Below are 18,686 nucleotides of genomic sequence, written 5' to 3' on the forward strand. Positions count from 1 at the left end.
ATTCTTCTACAGAGGAGACGCAGAGCTTTAAATCACAATAAAAGTAAACAAAAATCAGATGAGGAAAGAAAGCCTAAAATGAATAGAAGTCTATGGTAAAGATTCTCTTAAATGTTTCTCAAGCGGAAGACGAGAGAGAGAGAAGGAAAGAGAGTGAGAGAGAGAGAGATAAAACCCTTTTGTTTCCTTTTGATTCACACAGTACCGACATCTGGAGTCCAGTAACTGTATCTAATAGTGTTTCACTGAACAGCATTTCACCGGAGTGACATGAAATGACTTCTGGAACACTGTTACACACAGCAGTTCTGCTGAGCCTGCAGCGTCCTATTTTTAACTTTTTGGCAACTAATCTACTTTGGATCCACACGGTGACGGGAAAAAAAGAGAGAAGAAGGGGAGATGAAGTGCAATATGAATCACGGCCTAAAGTCAGGAGAGCCTCTTGGCTCCGTGAGGACCACACCATCAATCACACCTTGCAAACAGCCTCCTTATCCAGCAGATAAGGAGTTGCTACTTGCGTGCTGATTGTGCAGCTGTGTGTGTGTGTGTGTGTGTGTGTGCACATTTTAGATCGGAATCTGCCTCACAGATCAAAACGGACACGCGGGCAGACAGCCTGAGTGTGTAAAGACTGACTTTGATTACAAAGAGTGAGGCAGTGGCCCCGCATTTCATTGTAGATATGCACACTTTGACCAATCCAAGTAACAGATTCTTCTTTCTGTCATTTCTGCAGGAATAACATCAAATGAATACTACAGAAGAGGAAAGTGTACTAGACACTAGATCTTAGAAGTGCCTCCCTGAAGTGTTTAGACACATTTAACAAACTTTATTGTATCTATTGTGTCTATGTGTTTGCATTGAATAGACTGATGCAGAGTGGAGCATAGTTTTGAAGTAGAAGAAAAATCATACATGTCTTTTCTTATTTTTACAAATAAAAAGCGTGTTGTGCATTTGTGTTTATCCCCCTTTAACCAGGCCTACAACAATACCTTAGCAGGGCATTGTAGTATTATTCATGATTTGTTTTAATAGTTTCATAAACTGTTCTCTACAATTATTTCTGCCTCGGAGAAAATACTTGAAAATGATGCAACCTTGCATAGTGGTCTGGAGTTTTTTTTTTTTTTTTACATATTGATTTTAATCACAGACAGGTTCTGTTTATTGTTTAGCTTTTCTGTTGCTCCTCATTAACAACCATTTGAAAGCATTTTAGCTAAATCAATGATTGTGTGCTTAGAGCAGACATGCTAAAGATGCAAATTCAGATTTTTTTTGTTGAGGCTTCACCATGCAGTGTGACAACGCTGTTTAAGGTCAAACTTTTTAAAACGTTAAAAGGGCCCAGCGTGCTTTACAAATTTCTACGCTAGTAGTGCTCTCTGGTTGCATTCAAAGGTTTTTTAATTAAATTATTGCACCCTGTTGGCTTACTAAACTTTATTTTTTTCATTTACTCTTTGTTGAGTCTTTTTTATTAGTAAAGAAAGGACATTTGTGTATATTTATCATAACAAAACTACATGACAGGAAGTACAATATTACAGTCTGCTGGCTCATACAGTAGCTGTGTCAATTGTTGCCATTTAGTCGCCATTTTGCTTTCTGATAGTTTCATGGTACTGTTGGGAGATGGAGCAACAATGTTTATGTCTGCTGATCGGGCCCAGTGCAAAGTTCTTTTCACTATCAGGATAGGACATCTATTATTTTATTTTAAGATGAATGTATGATTTTTTTTGTGTTCTCTTTTTATGGTCAAAATATGTGACTAGGTCCCTGTAAAACACTTTTTTTTAAGTTGCGTCATCTAATACCGACGCATTTACGCCAACTCAGTGAGTTTTTGACATTTTCTCACCTTCACTACCACTCCCCTTTTCATGCACTGAGCAAGATAAATGTGTCTTCATGCAGCATTGTTTGTTACAGCTTAAAAATTTGTATTAAAAGGTCATGGTTACAAGTTTTTCCTCAAAACGATTAGCATTTCAAAAATAATACATTCACAAAATGTCTAGAGTGGTGCAGAACAAAAGTGTTAATTTTTCTGAAAACATAAATATATAGTATACAAATAATTGTTTTATAAATTTTGACGGGTCCAAAATATATAAATATTAATTTCTGGTAACAATCCCAAGGTTGATGAAAAAGGATTCTGCACCAATAGGAATAGTAGGTTGAAGCCACGTGAGACGGAGCTCGGGCATTGCCATGGTGTAGTAGCACAGAAATGGCTTCCTCTCTGCGACATTTAAGATAAGATAAGATAAGATATGCTTTATTGATCTCACATTGGAGAAATTCACTCCAATTCACTTTTGGTCCACTTGAATTTGTCAGATTCAAGTGGACCAAAAGAAGCAAAGCAAGGCTGAACATTGGTAAGACGTTTGAACGTTGGTGCCAATTTACTGAAGTAAAGAGGTTCAGAAGCCACACAGAGGTTGCTACTTTTCTTCTGCACAGGTAAGCGGGTGAGCAAGCAGCAGAGCTCCACCTACCGGTAGGGAGGACTTAAACTTGTGGTTATCGCTTAGTTATTTAAAGAGCTGGTCTGAGCCACAGACTACACAGGACAAAGTGGAATAGATTTTAGTTTAAATAAATGCCCTTGATCAATTTACCAAATCTTTAACTCTGTTTCAGAAGCCCAAAGCATAATACATTGGTCTAATTTGATTAATAAATGTATGGGTAAATTGGTTGCTTGTATCATATTGTTGTCAATTTTTTTATGTAAATTTTTTGTCAATTTGACAATGTCAGTTGTCAATTATTTTTTTATGTTTGTCAATTTCCTCTCTCAGGAACTAAATAATTAAATCAACTTTAGCTATGGGCAAGTTTAGGTGAGTGGCCATTTCCTATTGGTCTTTCATAAATTATGAAGCCCAACACACATATGTATCAAACAGCGAGTTCTCTTGTTTCCCCCAGTTAGGAGAATGGGAAAGTGAGTATCTGTGTCACATATTGATACCCGAAGAAAACAGGAGGTTACAGATTCTTGTCTTAACATTTTTTGACACTTTAATCAAATCAAAAAAGTAAAGTATAATTTATAAAAATAAAAAAAATACTTTCATTTAATTAATTTGGGAGTCACAACTTGTGGCTCTAGTAATCTTGAAACTGATTTACACTGTTATTTTGTAATGGTTATTTTTTTCCCTCTCAATAAACGTAAACAACTTGAAGGTTGGATTTACTTTTGTTGTTGTTGTTTTGTCAGATTAGGCTACTGATCCCTTTCAACAATGCATCAACCTGGAATCTGATCTACTTAGCAAGCCAAAGTACACAAGCAGAAAGTCGTTGTGGTGCCAGATTGCCCGCCTTGGTTACCTTAGTTATACTTTAGGTGATTGATTGTTGCTTACTTTTGGTCTCATTGTGACCATTACCATTCTGACCACTTCCTGGCTCAGACCACAATAGCTATACTCACCAGGAAAATTCACCTTCGGGTGAGCATGCTGTTGGTCCTACATACAGATTCCACCCACTATAACTTACCTACTTGTCAACCAACACACCATATCGCATCGCTCACTTAGAGACATGCATCGGTCTGACTAGTGCAGCCAACCAGTACAATACTGCAACATACAAGTACCATTACATCTTCAATCCAACTCCAATCTATCCGTTAGTTCTTCACCAATTCCACTCTTGCCTTCTGCACAACATTCCCTGGTCTGATGAGTAAGATCTGAGATGTTCAAGCGTTATTTAATCTTTGAAGAGACTTTTGTCTCAACCTGACAGCCAGGTTACGTCTTTGAGTCAAACATTCAAGGGTCTGACAGCATTTTAAGGACTCTGTGCATCTTTGGATCTTCTGCAGTAGTCAGACTGGTCAAACTGAACTGAATTGCTGTGCACTGAGCCTGGATTGACGGCTACAGAAGGAGGGGCTCAGCCAGGGAGTCATTAATGCAAGAAATGCTCCTGACAGTGGGGTGAAGCTAGAGGTCAGAAGACCTTTGCAGTTAAAAGGGACCAAATGGGTTATAGACCACAGTGTTGTTATTTTTTCATAAAGGTGTTCAGGACAGCATGTTGAATTTATCTGCTAGTGTTCTGGGAGTAGTAGTAGAAGATATTATAACTTGCAACAAATGAGTCCTACTATGTGGCTGAATGTGACTTGCCTGTTGGAGACTTCTGAAATACGCTGAGTGTGACAGGAAGCCAGAAACAATCTGTAAAAGAATTTTTAATATGAGACACCGTACTTCATCCCAGAACTTGTATTTATCCTGGCCTTTTCCTGTGAGTTCCAACTGTGAAGCAAAAGAGAAAAAAAAAACAAGTGTGAGAGACAGGCTTCTAGAAAGAAACCTTTCATTTTCATCATTAAAGCTAGAACCAATGAGTGTCTAAACCTTTTTAACCCATATAGTCTCCACAAAGTGAATGGAAAGGTGTAACTATACCAAATTTCTTAACTCAGAAATCTGTACTATCACCTTAAAACATTCAAATAGAAATACCTTTATTCTTAAGAAAAGGATAGAAGAGGAGAGAAAGCTCTGGTCTGGATTAAACCCTTTTATCCTAGCCATGATCTTATCAAAACGTCACTGCGTTTACACTGTGAAACTGCATTATAATTGCTCCAAGTCTGAGAAAATTAGCTAAATTCCCAGATATTCAAAACATAAAGGCTAAGAGACATTTTCCAAAAAGGCAATAACAACACAGAGCAGCAATAGCATCTTGTTTCTTTAAAGATCTGTTAATGTTGAGGTAGATTTCCTTAGGAGAATTTCTTTTTACCCTGGTGAATGCAGTGGAAACACAGGGGGTAATAACAGCCCTGGAAAACTACCCTGAATCCAGGAAAATGTTGCTGTTGTTATAGGAAATAGGACTAACACTGAAATAGTGATTGTATCTAAAAGAAAAGTTTCAAAGAACGGAAGATTATAATTGTAAAAAAAGAAACCCTTTGGCAATCTATAGAGGAACTTTGTCCCCTTAAGGCTTAAGCAATGAAACAGGGACAGATCTGTGGGATGTTAATTTAAAGGATGCTCCATTGGCCCAGTTTCCACCTCTCATCGTACTTCATCCAGGACAGGTACGAGTAGACAAGAGTTGTTTCTTTTTTTACTATTACTTAACCAAATAATATTCTATTTAGAATAAAAACTTCCTTTCCAACGGAGATCTAGTGAAGAAAAGGTGGCACCACATAAAACCGAAACTGAAAATTACACGAGTAAAACACAAAAGGGAAATACTGACTGCAAATTAAACAAGATATGATACAAATTACAATTGGAATACTAAAAACAAGTATATGAGATGGAATCAGCTTGAGATAGTCAGAATTTTGATTTTAAAGCGCTTCTCAGACAATCTCTTCCATGAAAAAGGAGGAGCATTAACAAATGCACTTTTCCCGACCCTATCGCATGCATAAGGAGCAGAAAACAACAGATAGACCGGCAATCCAAAATGAGTCAAGCTTAGTATTTCATAATGTTATGAATGTTTAAGTCAGTGGTAGACCAAGACTTGTCTCATAAATGAAACTGCACCAATGGCTGAAGGCCATTCCAGCCTGTGTCATAAATCGCAATGATTTGTCAAAGTTTTTTAATTTTTAGTGAAGCCATGGTGAGCAGAGTCCACCATACACACACACACTGAGCTTTCATATACAAAACATCCCCATCGTGCAGTAAAAATAAAAAGGGGAAGCAAAATGTCACTCAACACTTTAAAAGAAAAAATATTTATTTCAATTATAAAAACAATATAAGCTTTTCACAAGGCTGTCAATATGTGGTTCATATATGAAGTATCATCAATTAAGATACCAACATATAAACACTACTTGGATAAATTGAAACCCGCAGACAAAATACATTTTAGTTCAGAGTTCTGGCATCTTAAAAAAGACATAAAGCTGTTTATGCAAATACTATTTTATGGATGTTTACATATTTACACAGAAAATGGTGCCGATGCACCATTGCTGATCTTCCTTTGCAAAACATGCATCAAGCATGGAAAAAATAAATAAAATGGTCTAAACTGATGGAATATTTACGCTTTTTATACTATTTTATTTCATATTAAACAGTTGCTCTGACAGGGAACACTTTACATGTTTTGTATTCAGTGCGTGTTTCTCACCACCAACCCGCCTCCATCGTCCTGTGTAAATAATCCTCAGCTCCAGTGCATGTAAATCTCGGCCTGATGCAGACGTGATGATCATTTAATTGGTTCATAAACTAGCATCTGCACAAACTTCCAAGAACCGCAACGATGTTTTTAACGCTGGGGTTGTTTTAAGACGCTAGAAGGCCATTCTGGTCTTGGAACCTTTCAGGCGAGCTGTGAGCTTCAGTAATCTGGACCCATACCAAATGAAGAATTCGAGAGAGTTTTCTACCGCAGGTAGGATCTTTGTTGCTTAAAAAGACATTATTTCATACATATGGCATACATTATTTCTCTAAATTAGATTCTAATTTAGGAGGTGGGTGGGTGGGGGGGGGGTCAATTAGCCTCATCCATCAATATTGTGACTACTCAAGAACTAATCTGCACCTCCACACTTTCAGGAAATCAGGAAACAGAGCCATCTCTTTAGGTCCAACATGAAGGGATCACGTGTTAGCTATTTCAATAACTTCTTTGTCCCACTATCACTTTATGAAGACGATAGATTTATATATATATATATATATATATATATATATATATATATATATATATATATATATATATATATATATATATATATATATATATATATGATTATTTATAGAAACTAAAAACTATTGAAATATTTAAAATGCACTGGTAACAACAAGATCAAGTTTCACGTAAGATTGGAATTGGTTCCTCCAGGAAACAAAATATCCACTTATCATTCCTGAACTTTTGTTACAGTTGGGGAAAAAATGTCTCCTGGACAAGAAACCGCAACCGTTTCAGATGTAATTGTACAGTTTTCTGCACCGTGCCAGTTCATCGCTGTAACAACTTCCACCTGTTCCCAAGAGCATCATACGCCGGGGGTTGGATTTCCCCCAGCAGCGTTATTTACAGTAGATGAGAGATTGCTTGTTGGAAAGGTCCAAAAAGGATTTCGCTGCCAATGATGCGGTCTCTGTTGAATGTTAAAGCGAAACAGCAAAGAAAAACAAGGCAGGTTAGGTGTGTGTGTAAGAGGGAGAGAGAGTGTGCGTGCGTATGTGTGTGGATGGGGTTGGGGAGGGCGCATGTGCTCTGCCTCTGTCACACACACGCAGAAAGAGAGAGAGAGACCCTGAGCACCAGCAGTACCAGCAGCAGTTCACCGTCTGATCTACACATGTCTGGACCCAGCAGCCGGACCCTCTCACCCTGAAGCCATGGTTCTGGCGCTCCACGCTCCGTCAGCGCGCAACTGAGGCTCACGGACACCAGGGGGGAACCTGACCCGGGTGGAGGGGACGCTTTGGAGCGACTTAACAGTGATTTGTTTGTGACCATGGAGACTTTGTTCTACCTTCTCGCCTTTGTGCTGACCCGGTGGTGTTCGGGTCTCGGATATGCCGCCGAGTCCAGCATCCAGGCGGGTCAGAGAGCGGCGAGCAGACACAGGTAAGACCCGGGGGGTGTGGGGGGGGGGGGGGGGGGGGGGGGGGGGGGGCCTCCGCGGGGGGGAGTTTAAAGCAAGTTTTTATCACTTTCTCTTGTCTTTGTGGGTAATGTTTGGACCCGTCAACGCATCATGACGTAAGTTGTAAACTAAATGAATGACCGATTAATTTGTCAAAATGTGAGTGTTTCCATTCTGCAGTGCGTTACAGCATCCGTCCTCCCTTACACTTTTTGGCTTCTCCTCACGTTGCAAACATCAGATTAAATGTGTTTTATTTGGATTTTATTTGAGAAACCAACACAAGAGTAAAAAAAAAAAAAAAAAAAAAAAGTAGTAATGGTTTTGAGCTGGTTTTACTGGCAATAACCTTAAAAGGCTGACATGTTTACAGTATGTAAACAGTCCTGATACGTTATAGATCCACTGTGCTGCACACACAGCAGCAAATGTTTAAAGGTATTTCTGAACATTTGTGCTATATGTGTGAAGAAGGTATAGAGACTTAGCCTTTTGTCCTAGCCTTATTTTTAATAAATCTAAGATAGATTGGAGGCAAAGTATCTTTGAAATGCAGTCTTGCTTTAGACTCTCAGTTGGATTTGGGTCTGGACTTTGACTGGGCCATTCCAATATATAAATATGCTTTGTCCTTCTGGAAGATAAACGTCTGTCTTCCTCCCAAGTCTTCTGTAGCCTTAGCTTCTAACAGGTTTTCTCCTGGGATTACCCTTTATGTGTCCATACATCTTCCCAGAACCTCTAACCAGCTTCCCTGCTCCTGCTGGGGGAAAAAAAGCTGGCCCACAGCATGATATTTCCGTCAACATGTGCCCTGGAGGGGATGGCGTGTTCAAGGTTGTGAGCTGTTAGTTTTGTGCTCATCAAAGCATTTTCATCACGTAGGCCAAAAGGTTCACTTTTGGTCTCGCCTGACCGGATCACCTTCTTCCATTTTTAACTTCTCTCCATACACCGCTTGGGACAGACTGTGACTTCACTTGGCTTTCTTTCGATGTTGGTTTTTCTTTTATCAAGGCCAGATCTTTAGAGAAGTACAGCTACAAGTTGTCCTATCAGCAGTTTATCCCACCTGAGCTGTGGATCTCTGGCTTGTCTAGAGTTACCACTGACCTCTACATAGGCATGGGAATGTCTGGTTCTAATGTTCCAAATTGTATGAGAGCACTTTTAAAGGTGCTGCATATGAATTTAATGTCATATCACACTCTTGTGATCTGGCAAAAACTGAAAAATTGTCACGCATAAGCGATAAAAAGCCCCATGACTAGAAAGTCAGTATATTCTGAGGGGACCTTTGGAGTTTGACGTGCACTGATGTCTCTTTACAGGAAATATCTCATTGGTTATTAGCGCTCTTGCTCAGTGGGCACTTTAAAGAGAGCTGCATGAGTTGATGGGTGGGTGGTGTTGTTGAGTTTTGTGGGGCCCTGAGATAGACAAGGCTTCTAAGGGTTACAAATATTTACTGTTCCAGAGCCCTTAGTGCAAAGTTTTCAGGGGGTCCATGATCTCTACAGAGCCCCCCCCCCCCCCATGTCAGCCTTGCGCTGAAGAAATCCGTTCTACGGTGGAGGGTATCAACGAGGGGGGTGGGGCAGTAACACGTTGCACAGATAGTTAATGGATGGATAGTTAATGGATTTAGGTCAAGAAGTGTAATGTCTCCCCCTAGTTTTGTCTTAAACTTTTCAACTGAGTCTTTTAAAATATGCTCCATCAACTGAAAAAAATCATTACTCCTGTGATATAATTTATATGTGAGCCATAAATGAAACATTTTGTATTACAAACCCCAGCACACTTTGGATCAGTCTCTCAGCTAGTACTAAAGTGACCTCCTAAATGGACCGCTTAGGAAATTATTTAGTTTAAAGTGACGAATGGTCACTTACCGCCAACACTTGAATATTTTTATTGTGCACCATTTTCCACCTGAAGAATCCTTGCGTGGAAGGAGGCCTCCCAGCCCCACCTCCGTGAGTGTAAATCTGAGCGCGCACGTGTGGGTGTCTGCCGACTGTGTGTTCGTAAATCGTCAACTTAGCAGATTTTTGCAAGCCAGACGAGTGGTGAACTGGATGGTGTCCATGTGCGAGTAGAATAAGGCTCACAAGAAAACGTCAGCGTGAATGAATGACAGATCTCCGTCCATGTGGCGCTCGTCTGCTCGTTGGCCTGCATGGCACGGCAAACCTCTGCGAGCAGAGCTTCGACTAGGCCTTCCTGCTCAGTTTGGCACCGTTTGCTCCTGCTGCTGCTTCTGCGGTTGCACTGGCTGCCTGAGTGATGAGATCTGGTCCCTCTGTTGGTGTGTGAGGAGGCCTAAACTCTTGATTGCTTTAAAGTAAAGCGAGTAGAGAAAGAGGAAAGCAGGCAGGGGCGGAAAGTATGGATGAGACAAGCAGAATGGATAAAATGAAAGGTTTTGTTTGGAGAAAGCTAAAAGAAAAAAAGTATTTTTATTCAAAGTAAGCAAGCAGGCGTGACAAGACGGTATGAAAGAGAAACAAAGGGTAGGGGGGAGCAACATGACGGGAGAAAAGGCAGACTGATAGGATGATGAGGGGGCTTGGTTTGTTGTTGAATGCCTTCTCCGTGAAGGAGTCTACTTGACTGGCCTGTGCCCCACACACACACACACACACACACACACACACACACACACGCACACACGCACAAAGTGACGCATCAGAAGGAAGAATGCACTGGCCTGTGGCAATTCGGTTTGCCCCTCTGACATTTGTTTGAACTCAATTGATCTGTTTTGACAGATGTGTGAAGTATTCCAAAAGTGGCAAAGGCTTTTAAATGAGGTCTTAAGGGGTTGTGGGAGGGCCCAGAGCTGCTGGACACATCTCCTGCCAAAGTTTCAGTGCTGCCCGTCATCCCGTAAGATGCATCAAACAAAGAAGATTAGTTAAGGCGAGATAAGTGGACCGCTCATCTGTTTTAGCTTATTTGATGGACACGGTATTCCATCGTCACATGATGGTAGCAAGAAGTGGAAACAGAAAAAGGATTCATCAGCTCTCTCTCATTATCAATGACATGCATCTTCAACCACACATTTGCTCTCAAACTAACTTCGGCCTGCTCCATTGTGGTGTGCAATCTAATCTTTCATTGGAGGGAAACTTCACAGAATCTACAGTAAGCTATGCTGCCAGCAGGACCAACCCAAGAACTTTCTCATCGTGGACAAACGATGTTAACTGACACCTGTGGTACAACACGTTGAACGTTTGGCCAGGCCAGACTTTGAACAACAGAACGCTGTAACATCAGAGGTTAACAACAACAAAAAAAATAGATTTAGGCTACTTGAATACAAAAACTTATTTTACGAAACAGTTCCGGCAGTAGCAAAGACAAGCTTTTCTATAAACTGCTACTGAAGGAACAGAAGTAGGCAAAAGACCAGAGATCTGCATGTTCTTGTGTATTATTGAGGAATGGAAGGTGTAATGTGCCACTTTTCAGGTGTGTGTGTGCCTTGAATCCTCTGGGTAGCTGGTCACAAAGACAGTCTGTCATCGCTACATAACACCTTCAAGGAGCAAAGCTGGCTTACCCTTTTAAAAAATCATCTAAATGTGTTGTGACCACCTCAGTTTGCGTCTCTGAGGGGGTTACAGTGGCAGGTTGGCTTTAATCCCCCCACCCCCCAACCCCCCCCCCCCCCCCCCCCCCCCCCCCCCCCCCGCCCCCCGCCCTTTCCACTTTGGTCCTTTCAATAAACACACAGAGATGATAAGGCTTCTAACGCAGCTTGAACCAGATTGTGAAAGAGGTTAGAGAGTAATGTTTTTCAATAGTAGGGTGCCTCAACAGAGTATGGTGCATTGTATCTACAAGAAGACCACCGCTTTTTTCCATTTCTGCTTATGTGCATGACTAGAGGCACCAAGAGGATGTTGCCAAAAGGAATTGTGGTAAAAGTTGGAACAGCAACTTCACAGACAGGAGTCGGGCATGAAAACGCTGTAGAGTTTGCCAGTATGGGCACAGTAGGCCAACAGCTGTCTGTAATTCAGCTTCCATTAAAAATTGTCTCGGGGCAAACTAATGAATGTCAGTGGGTCCACTGTGAAGAACTATAAACTCTTTGTTCTCCCCCCTTTGTGATTTATTAGTCTTTAATTATTAGTGCATGGTAAAATACAATAGAATTGTTCTCAGTGACAGTTTGCTTGTATAATAGGAAGATTTACATGTTCGTCTAATCTCGGAAAATTGGTCAAATAAGTTACTCGTTTATTTTTAACCTTTGACTTTAGAAAAGTCTTACAAGGTATGAGAGAACTGATGGTGAAACAGTTTGAGAGTAAACCATGGCTTTAATTGGACTGGATTTTCTGTCTGCGTTTGACTGCACACAGCTCCAGTTTCTGGCTTTGCGAAAGGTTATGTCAGCCAGCTTATCCAGACTTAAACATCTCTCGGGGGTTTTCATTTAGGACCAACATGGAGTTGAATTATGTGGTTTTTAGCAAAATTCCTCTAGAGGTATAACAGCAGCAAGGGTAAATACCTTGAAAATCCCTGCAGACATCTACACTCTGCTTACATGAGGTAAAACAGGGTATAGCATTTAAACTGCTGATGATGTTATGTAGGACATTACAAATGATGTAGCAAGGTTTGAGGCTGACCAATAGCGGAGAAGCAGTTGGAGAAGGAGGCATCACAGAACATCATTTGGCACTTGTAGAAGATACTTTCAATCTTGACTCTAGATGTGTTGTCCATACCTATGCTTTTATTAATCAATGACTTATATGAAATAGCTGGAAGAGGTTTACCTTTGAATGTTCGGGCAGTCAAAGACTCTGTGATTATGCGCAACAGATTGTTAGGCAAAGGTTACATACTGTTTTAGCACACATTGTGGCATATTCAAGCCAGCTTTATAGTGTGTGGTAAGTACGCATTGTATCTGTAAAAGTGGGTTTTGTTGTGGAACTGTCATCTGAAAGGAGTGAAAGTCCTGTAGCTGGAAGACCTCAGAACTTATCAGAACAATCTCCTTAACCATGAGCCCGTATACAATAGTCACAGAGGTCAATGTTTCTGATGTAATCTCAGATTTTCTTTGTTTCATCTTGGTTGGTGGCTCTGGCATTCATTAGACGCCAGCTTTCCTCCTTCCACATAATATAGTTTTAGAGTGCTGCACATAGGGTGACCCCATTCAACCTTTATGAGAAGCTTTGATGTTCTCATATTAGAGATAGTAAACTCTTACTCTAAGGTTCTAAGTAATCTTTTAATTTTACCAATATGTGTCTTTTGACAAATATACTTCATTAAGATCGTATATCAACATTAAAGTTGGCAAGCCACAGCGCTGGCTTGAACTGGACAGAGAATCTGTACAGGTAACTAAAGTTTTGGGTGACGGTAAGGAGGTCTTCCAAACTAAGAGTGGTCATCAGAATACTATTGGCATCATACAACCAGCTGGTCAGCATTTCTAAGGGTGTGATTGCTGTTGTAAAAGGTTTTTCTACTGGTTATTGAGAGGGGTATAAAGAATTTCAAATGCCATATTCAATAAAATGTAAGTAAAAGCATAAAGTAATTTTTTTTCCAAAATTCAAATTCCTGTCACTTTGTTTTATCACAGTGAGATATATTTCTTTTTTAATCAGAAATTAACTTCTTTGTTGAGGGAAATAATTTTAAATCTAAATTTGCCAACTAATTATCTTAATAAATTGATATATCATCTACTCACTCTTGCATGTGGTCATTGGCACTCTTGTGTCTCAGGTCTGGGTTATTATGGTCTATGCAGTATTACAGCTGTTGATGGCACTATATTACATTACTTAAGGGCATACAGTATATGCTATAGACTGTTCCAGTAATTTCAGTCACCAAGGACCCCAATGTAATACTTTACTCTGTGATTGGTTCTACTCTGCTTTTCACTTCATTTAAACTGTGGCATTAGAATTACAAAAATTGCCCAATATTAGGAAAATAAGCATCTGCGATGATATTTTGAAATATTAGAAAGACAGTATCGGACAGCCACATTCTCCCCTTTCTTCCTTTTCTGTCATCAAATCTCTTTCCTACTCTTTAAGAGTCATTTAAGCCAAGTGGAGCCTACAATCTGTGAGAGTAAAGGCAGTAAAAGCACATGCAACTGGCAGATGGAGTATTTGTTTGCAGAGTGTTAAAACAATGCACCATTAAATATATTGTGAAGCTCTAGAATTAAAAGATTTCCTTAAATAGTGACATACAACTGTGCTGACCTCAGCTACAGATGTTGAGACTTGATTTAAAAACCGTTGTGTAATAGAATAATGCTTCTACTTCTTTACAGTGTTATAGACGTGTTATTGGTCATATATTAATTTCAACACTTTTGATCTGACCTTTTTTCTCTTATTTAAGTTAATATGTTACACTTTCATGGGAAAGTCAACCCTTCACAGAGCTTTAGCGGTGAACAGCCTTGGGCAGGGTGTGCGCTAACAGCCAAGCAGGATTAGGGACAAAGCAGCGTGGATCCAAATGTCTGAGTGAAGTGCCACTAAAGTTACAACATGACCCCATAAACAACTGAGAGCAGTATGAATGTAGATTAGGTATACTTAACCGATACTGGTAGTGGTCTTAGTTAGGATGAACGTTTTAGGCTCTTATTACCAGCAAGGCATTGTGCTGATGTATCAGGTAACACGCTGCTATACATGCTTTTTGGTGCGGTTATAAAGAATATAAGACCTATAACTAGTGTTGCACCGATGCCATTTTTTGGCCCCAATACCAAGAGCCGATACCTGGCTGTGCAGTATTGGCCCATACCGATACCATCTGTATCAGTATGGGCTGATGTGTGTGTATATATGAAGAACTGCATACTACTTAGGGTAGTAGAACTTTTTATTGCCTACCTGGAATGGGTGACAATAGTTGAATAAACTTTTGGCTCTCAAAGGCCAAATTAGTGCAACAGTCGTGAACTTATATAACATGAATAATACTAGTCGGGAGAGAGAAGGCTGCGTTCAAGTGACATACAAACATCAAAATGGTATCGGTGCCTATTTGTTGGTACTTGCTGATACCGATACCACCATTTTAGTGCTGGATCGGAGCCCCGTCCGATACTGGTATCGGTATCGGCACAACACTACCTATAACCATCCATCCGTCCGTCCGTTCGTCCATCCATTCAATGCTGTTTTAGTTGGGTATACAGCTTTAACAGCTCCAGGAGGAAAGCCTACACATCCTTCTGCTTAGAGGCACTCTTCAACTCATTCTAGAGGATTCTAAAGCTTTCCAGTCCACCAGGGCAATATCCTCCCCCTCAGTTTGTTTGTTATCTATGCCAAGGTCTCCTGCTAGCAGGCCGTGTACAGAAAACCTCAAAAGGGTAGTGCCCAGGAGGTATTCTGATCACATTTCTGGACCACCTCCTCTGACTCCCTTCAATGTGGAGGAGCAGCAGCCCTATGCTCCCCTTGGATAACAGAGTCCCTCTCCCTTTCTCTAAAGGCTAAGTCTAGCTAGCCTTGGGTGGAAGCTCCTTGAATCCAGTCTCTTATTCTTTCTGTCATGATCCGTAACTTTTGACCATTGACGTGAGTTGAAACATAGATGAACTGGCAAATCAAGAGCTTTTCTCTTTGTCTCAACTCGTGATTTACCACAACAAATTGAACAGTTTCCATATTACTGCAGACGACAACCATCACTCCTGAACAAGTCACCAAGATACTTGAAGTCCTCAGCGGGGGGCAGAGACTGACACCTGACACATAGGTGCCTACCTTTTTATTACCAGTGAGTATGATTTGATGTTTCTTGGTTCCATCAGGCAAAAAATGCTCAGAAACATTCCAACCCTTTAGTTTGGGGCACTTTCTGACTGCACTTGTAAAATCAGACCAAACTGCATGGACAGCATTGCACAGTGACAACAGCTGGTCTATTGGTAGCGCCTGCAGTGAGCAGCATGTTGCCTTGGGTACTTTAGACAAAAGTAGTAGTACTGGAAAATAGTTCAGGAGTCAGGGTAGATATTGCAATGATATAAAAGTTTTCAGATCACAGGTGGGTAAAAGAGACATCACTTGCTCTCTCTGGTTCACTTCTTTTGGGTCGCTGAACAGTCAATTGCTTACACTGTAACAAACTCACCCAGGGTTCACTTGAAAGTAATCCAAGACCTACGTTTTCAGGAAGAACAAGATTTGCTTGTTCGTACTGCACCACAGTATGTGCACCAGCACAAATGAAATCTATTGTGTGAAAGTTATGGACTCTCTATAGCCTTTCTGACCCATCAACCTTGTCTCTAGCCATATTACCTTAAATCTGACCGGTTTCATTCTTAAGAAGCAGTTACAATGCATTGCCTGGATATTTATTTCCTGCAATTCAATGAGTATTGTCACACAGCTACACCCCATCAAAAAGTACCAATGTGTAGTCAGGAAATAAAGGCATAACAGGATTTTCCTCTTCTTATGCACTTAGAATATGTGTGTGTGTGTGTTTTTACACACTGTTAATTACTTCAGTAAAGAATATCTTTGCTTATGGTAATGCTGTGGGAAAGGGATTGCGTTCCAAACTCCACCATTGTCACCTAATTAGCATATCTTCCAGCATTCAAGGCCTTGAAAAGCTTTATTATGTTTAAACAAACTTTGGGCGCGCCGAAGAGGCTTGGACCGCCTCCCAACAGTTATCAAATCCCACCCCATAACAGAACAATTGAAACTATAAACCTCCTCTTAAAGCCTAAATGGAACAGCATGGGGAGACAGTCTTCAGAGAGGATAGTAAAGTTTTAGCTAGCTACGGGTCTTTTTTAGGGCAGCTGTTATTTTAAGGCTTTTGTCCTGACTCAAACAAATTCCTCCATAAATGGACTAAAAGCGAAGCACCAAAAAAAAAAGCCCCCGAGATGTCAACACTTCATATCTGAGGGCTGATACTGAACCAAACTGCTGCATCAGAGCCTCCTGTGTATATCTCCCTTGACCGTCAGGCTAAACAATCAGACGGAGGTTTACATAGGCCGGCTGTCCCTTGATTTTGGCGCAGCTCCAAAGAGAAAAGTCAGCGCTCGCCTCTCTGGCTGTTTGTCTCTCAGAGTGTGATCACTCGGGCAGGAGTGAGTTCACTCAAGTGTTTACGCTGTCATCTGTGACAGTATGTATACCTTTGGTTTTGTGCACAGGGGTGTGTCTTTACAAGAGCCTTGTAGGGGTGCTTGACCCTGAGCGGGTCACAGTTCAAACGATGAGAAACGCCCCTCCCCGAACAGCCTTTCAGGTCTCTGTCTGGGGATTTCCTTTAAAGCAAAATGAAAGTATCCCTCAACAATAGGCGCCGCCAAGTGATCGCTTTGTCAAAGCCTTGAACCCCAGCCCTCTTTTTTCTTTCGTTAATTCCCTCTTCCTCCTACGTAGTCTCCCTGTCACTTTTGCAACTGAATATTCCTCGTTTACCCGCAGTTCTTCCCTGTAGGGCTCGAGCAAATACGCTGTGGAGTAAAATGGACCCAGCATGTGTGGGTTGAGACGTCAGACTGTAACTTCCTGCTCGGCTCTGAGGCTTCTGCTGTTTAATTAGAAGTGAAATTTATTAGAGCATAAAGCGATGCCCAGACAGGTGCAACGTTTCCACTCATGCTGCGTTATGGCTGTGTAAATGAAATGAAAGCTGTGCAATGGGTGTTTTCACTGCTAGGCGCTTGGACTTGGCTGTAATGAAGACCGTCCAACATGTCCCGGGTACCACGAGTGTTTGTTTCCCATGCGTATATGTGGTCGCCTACTTATCATTTACATTTCATACCTTCACAGTGGGTGTCTAGTAATGCGCACAGCTCACAAGACGTGATAATACAATATGCATTATTCCGAACACAAGAAAGAGACACCATTTTACTGATATCCAAGGGAAAACCTTTTTTTTTATTTTCACAAACAGAGGGAAGATTTCCCAAATCCCCTTTTAAACAAACTGTAAACAGCGAAAAATAATCCAGTCGAAATTTTGTCCATATTTTGTGCTTTTTATTGCTTTTCTTGGACTATGCTGGTCATGGTAGAAATGATTAGAAAATGTTTTTGTACTTAACAGATAGCATAAGGATTTTAAAAACATTTGATCCAAGCTTGTAAAATATGACCTAGAACAAAAGTAAGTTAAACCATTTAATTTAAAACATCTGGAGGCTCATTGTAAGCACTCTAATGTTGTGGGCCACCCAGATAAGCTGTCTCCATTAGTCGACTATGTTTATACAACGGTCAAATCAAGAACTACTTCCCTCCTTATTTCATAGAAAGAGTCTTAAACATGAAGCATACACCTTCATATTCAAGAACCCATAATAATGCTAAACCTGCTGCTTCACTGTTTTCTATAACAACCACAGCTATAAATGAAAAGGTGTAGAAAATAAATTTGCATACCATGAGATAATTATGACATTTTGCCATGAGATCTTGCAATTTTGGAACACTTTGCACAACATTGAAACAGATTGATATTTTTAGTCACAGTTTAGTCTGTCTTGTGAAGCAGAATCCATCTGTGCCATGTGGCTTCCTCTGGTGTAACAGTATGCAAGTTTCACACCTGTCTTGTGTTTCAATCAGGTAGTAGCATAGCCTGCTTTAGGTTAATAATGCTCCAGCAATGCCTCCCTGTGTGTTTCACAATGTAGCCTACATAATCTAATCAACAGCTTAACCAAAGTGCCACAGATGTTTTCAATATGTCAAAAAATTGCTGCAGCTTTCAAACTCTTTGTATACCGTGCTTATGAACCCCTCCAACAAGTGCAACTCAAATGTCACAGCAATGACTCAAGAATAACAATACTTTATCTCATGCAAAACTATGCAGATGCTCTGTCTGCATTGAGAAGGATGTAGTTACATGAAGATGGCAAATGCATGACCCACACTACAGGTCAGAAGTTTGGAAGCATGATTCAGTTTGTGTAAGAAAAGGGTCACATTTTCATTTGTATAGTTTGCAACCACAT

The 18,686-nt window shown here is 40.5% G+C and overlaps 1 protein-coding gene across 2 annotated transcripts in view; it reads left to right on the plus strand.

Annotated features, from left to right (window-relative positions):
* The first annotated feature begins 7,321 nt into the window (after nt 1-7,321).
* LOC118566241 (EMILIN-1-like) overlaps nt 7,322-18,686 on the plus strand; it is a 41,677-nt gene continuing 30,312 nt past the window's right edge. For both annotated transcript variants that reach the window (XM_036147689.1, XM_036147690.1), the window contains exon 1: nt 7,322-7,632. In XM_036147689.1, coding sequence (XP_036003582.1) covers nt 7,520-7,632 — 113 coding nt within the window. In that variant the 5' untranslated portion in view covers nt 7,322-7,519. The remainder of the gene's footprint in view (nt 7,633-18,686) is intronic.

Source organism: Fundulus heteroclitus, chromosome 15, assembly GCF_011125445.2.
Source record: "Fundulus heteroclitus isolate FHET01 chromosome 15, MU-UCD_Fhet_4.1, whole genome shotgun sequence".
In the NCBI taxonomy this organism is placed as follows: Eukaryota; Metazoa; Chordata; class Actinopteri; order Cyprinodontiformes; family Fundulidae; genus Fundulus; species Fundulus heteroclitus.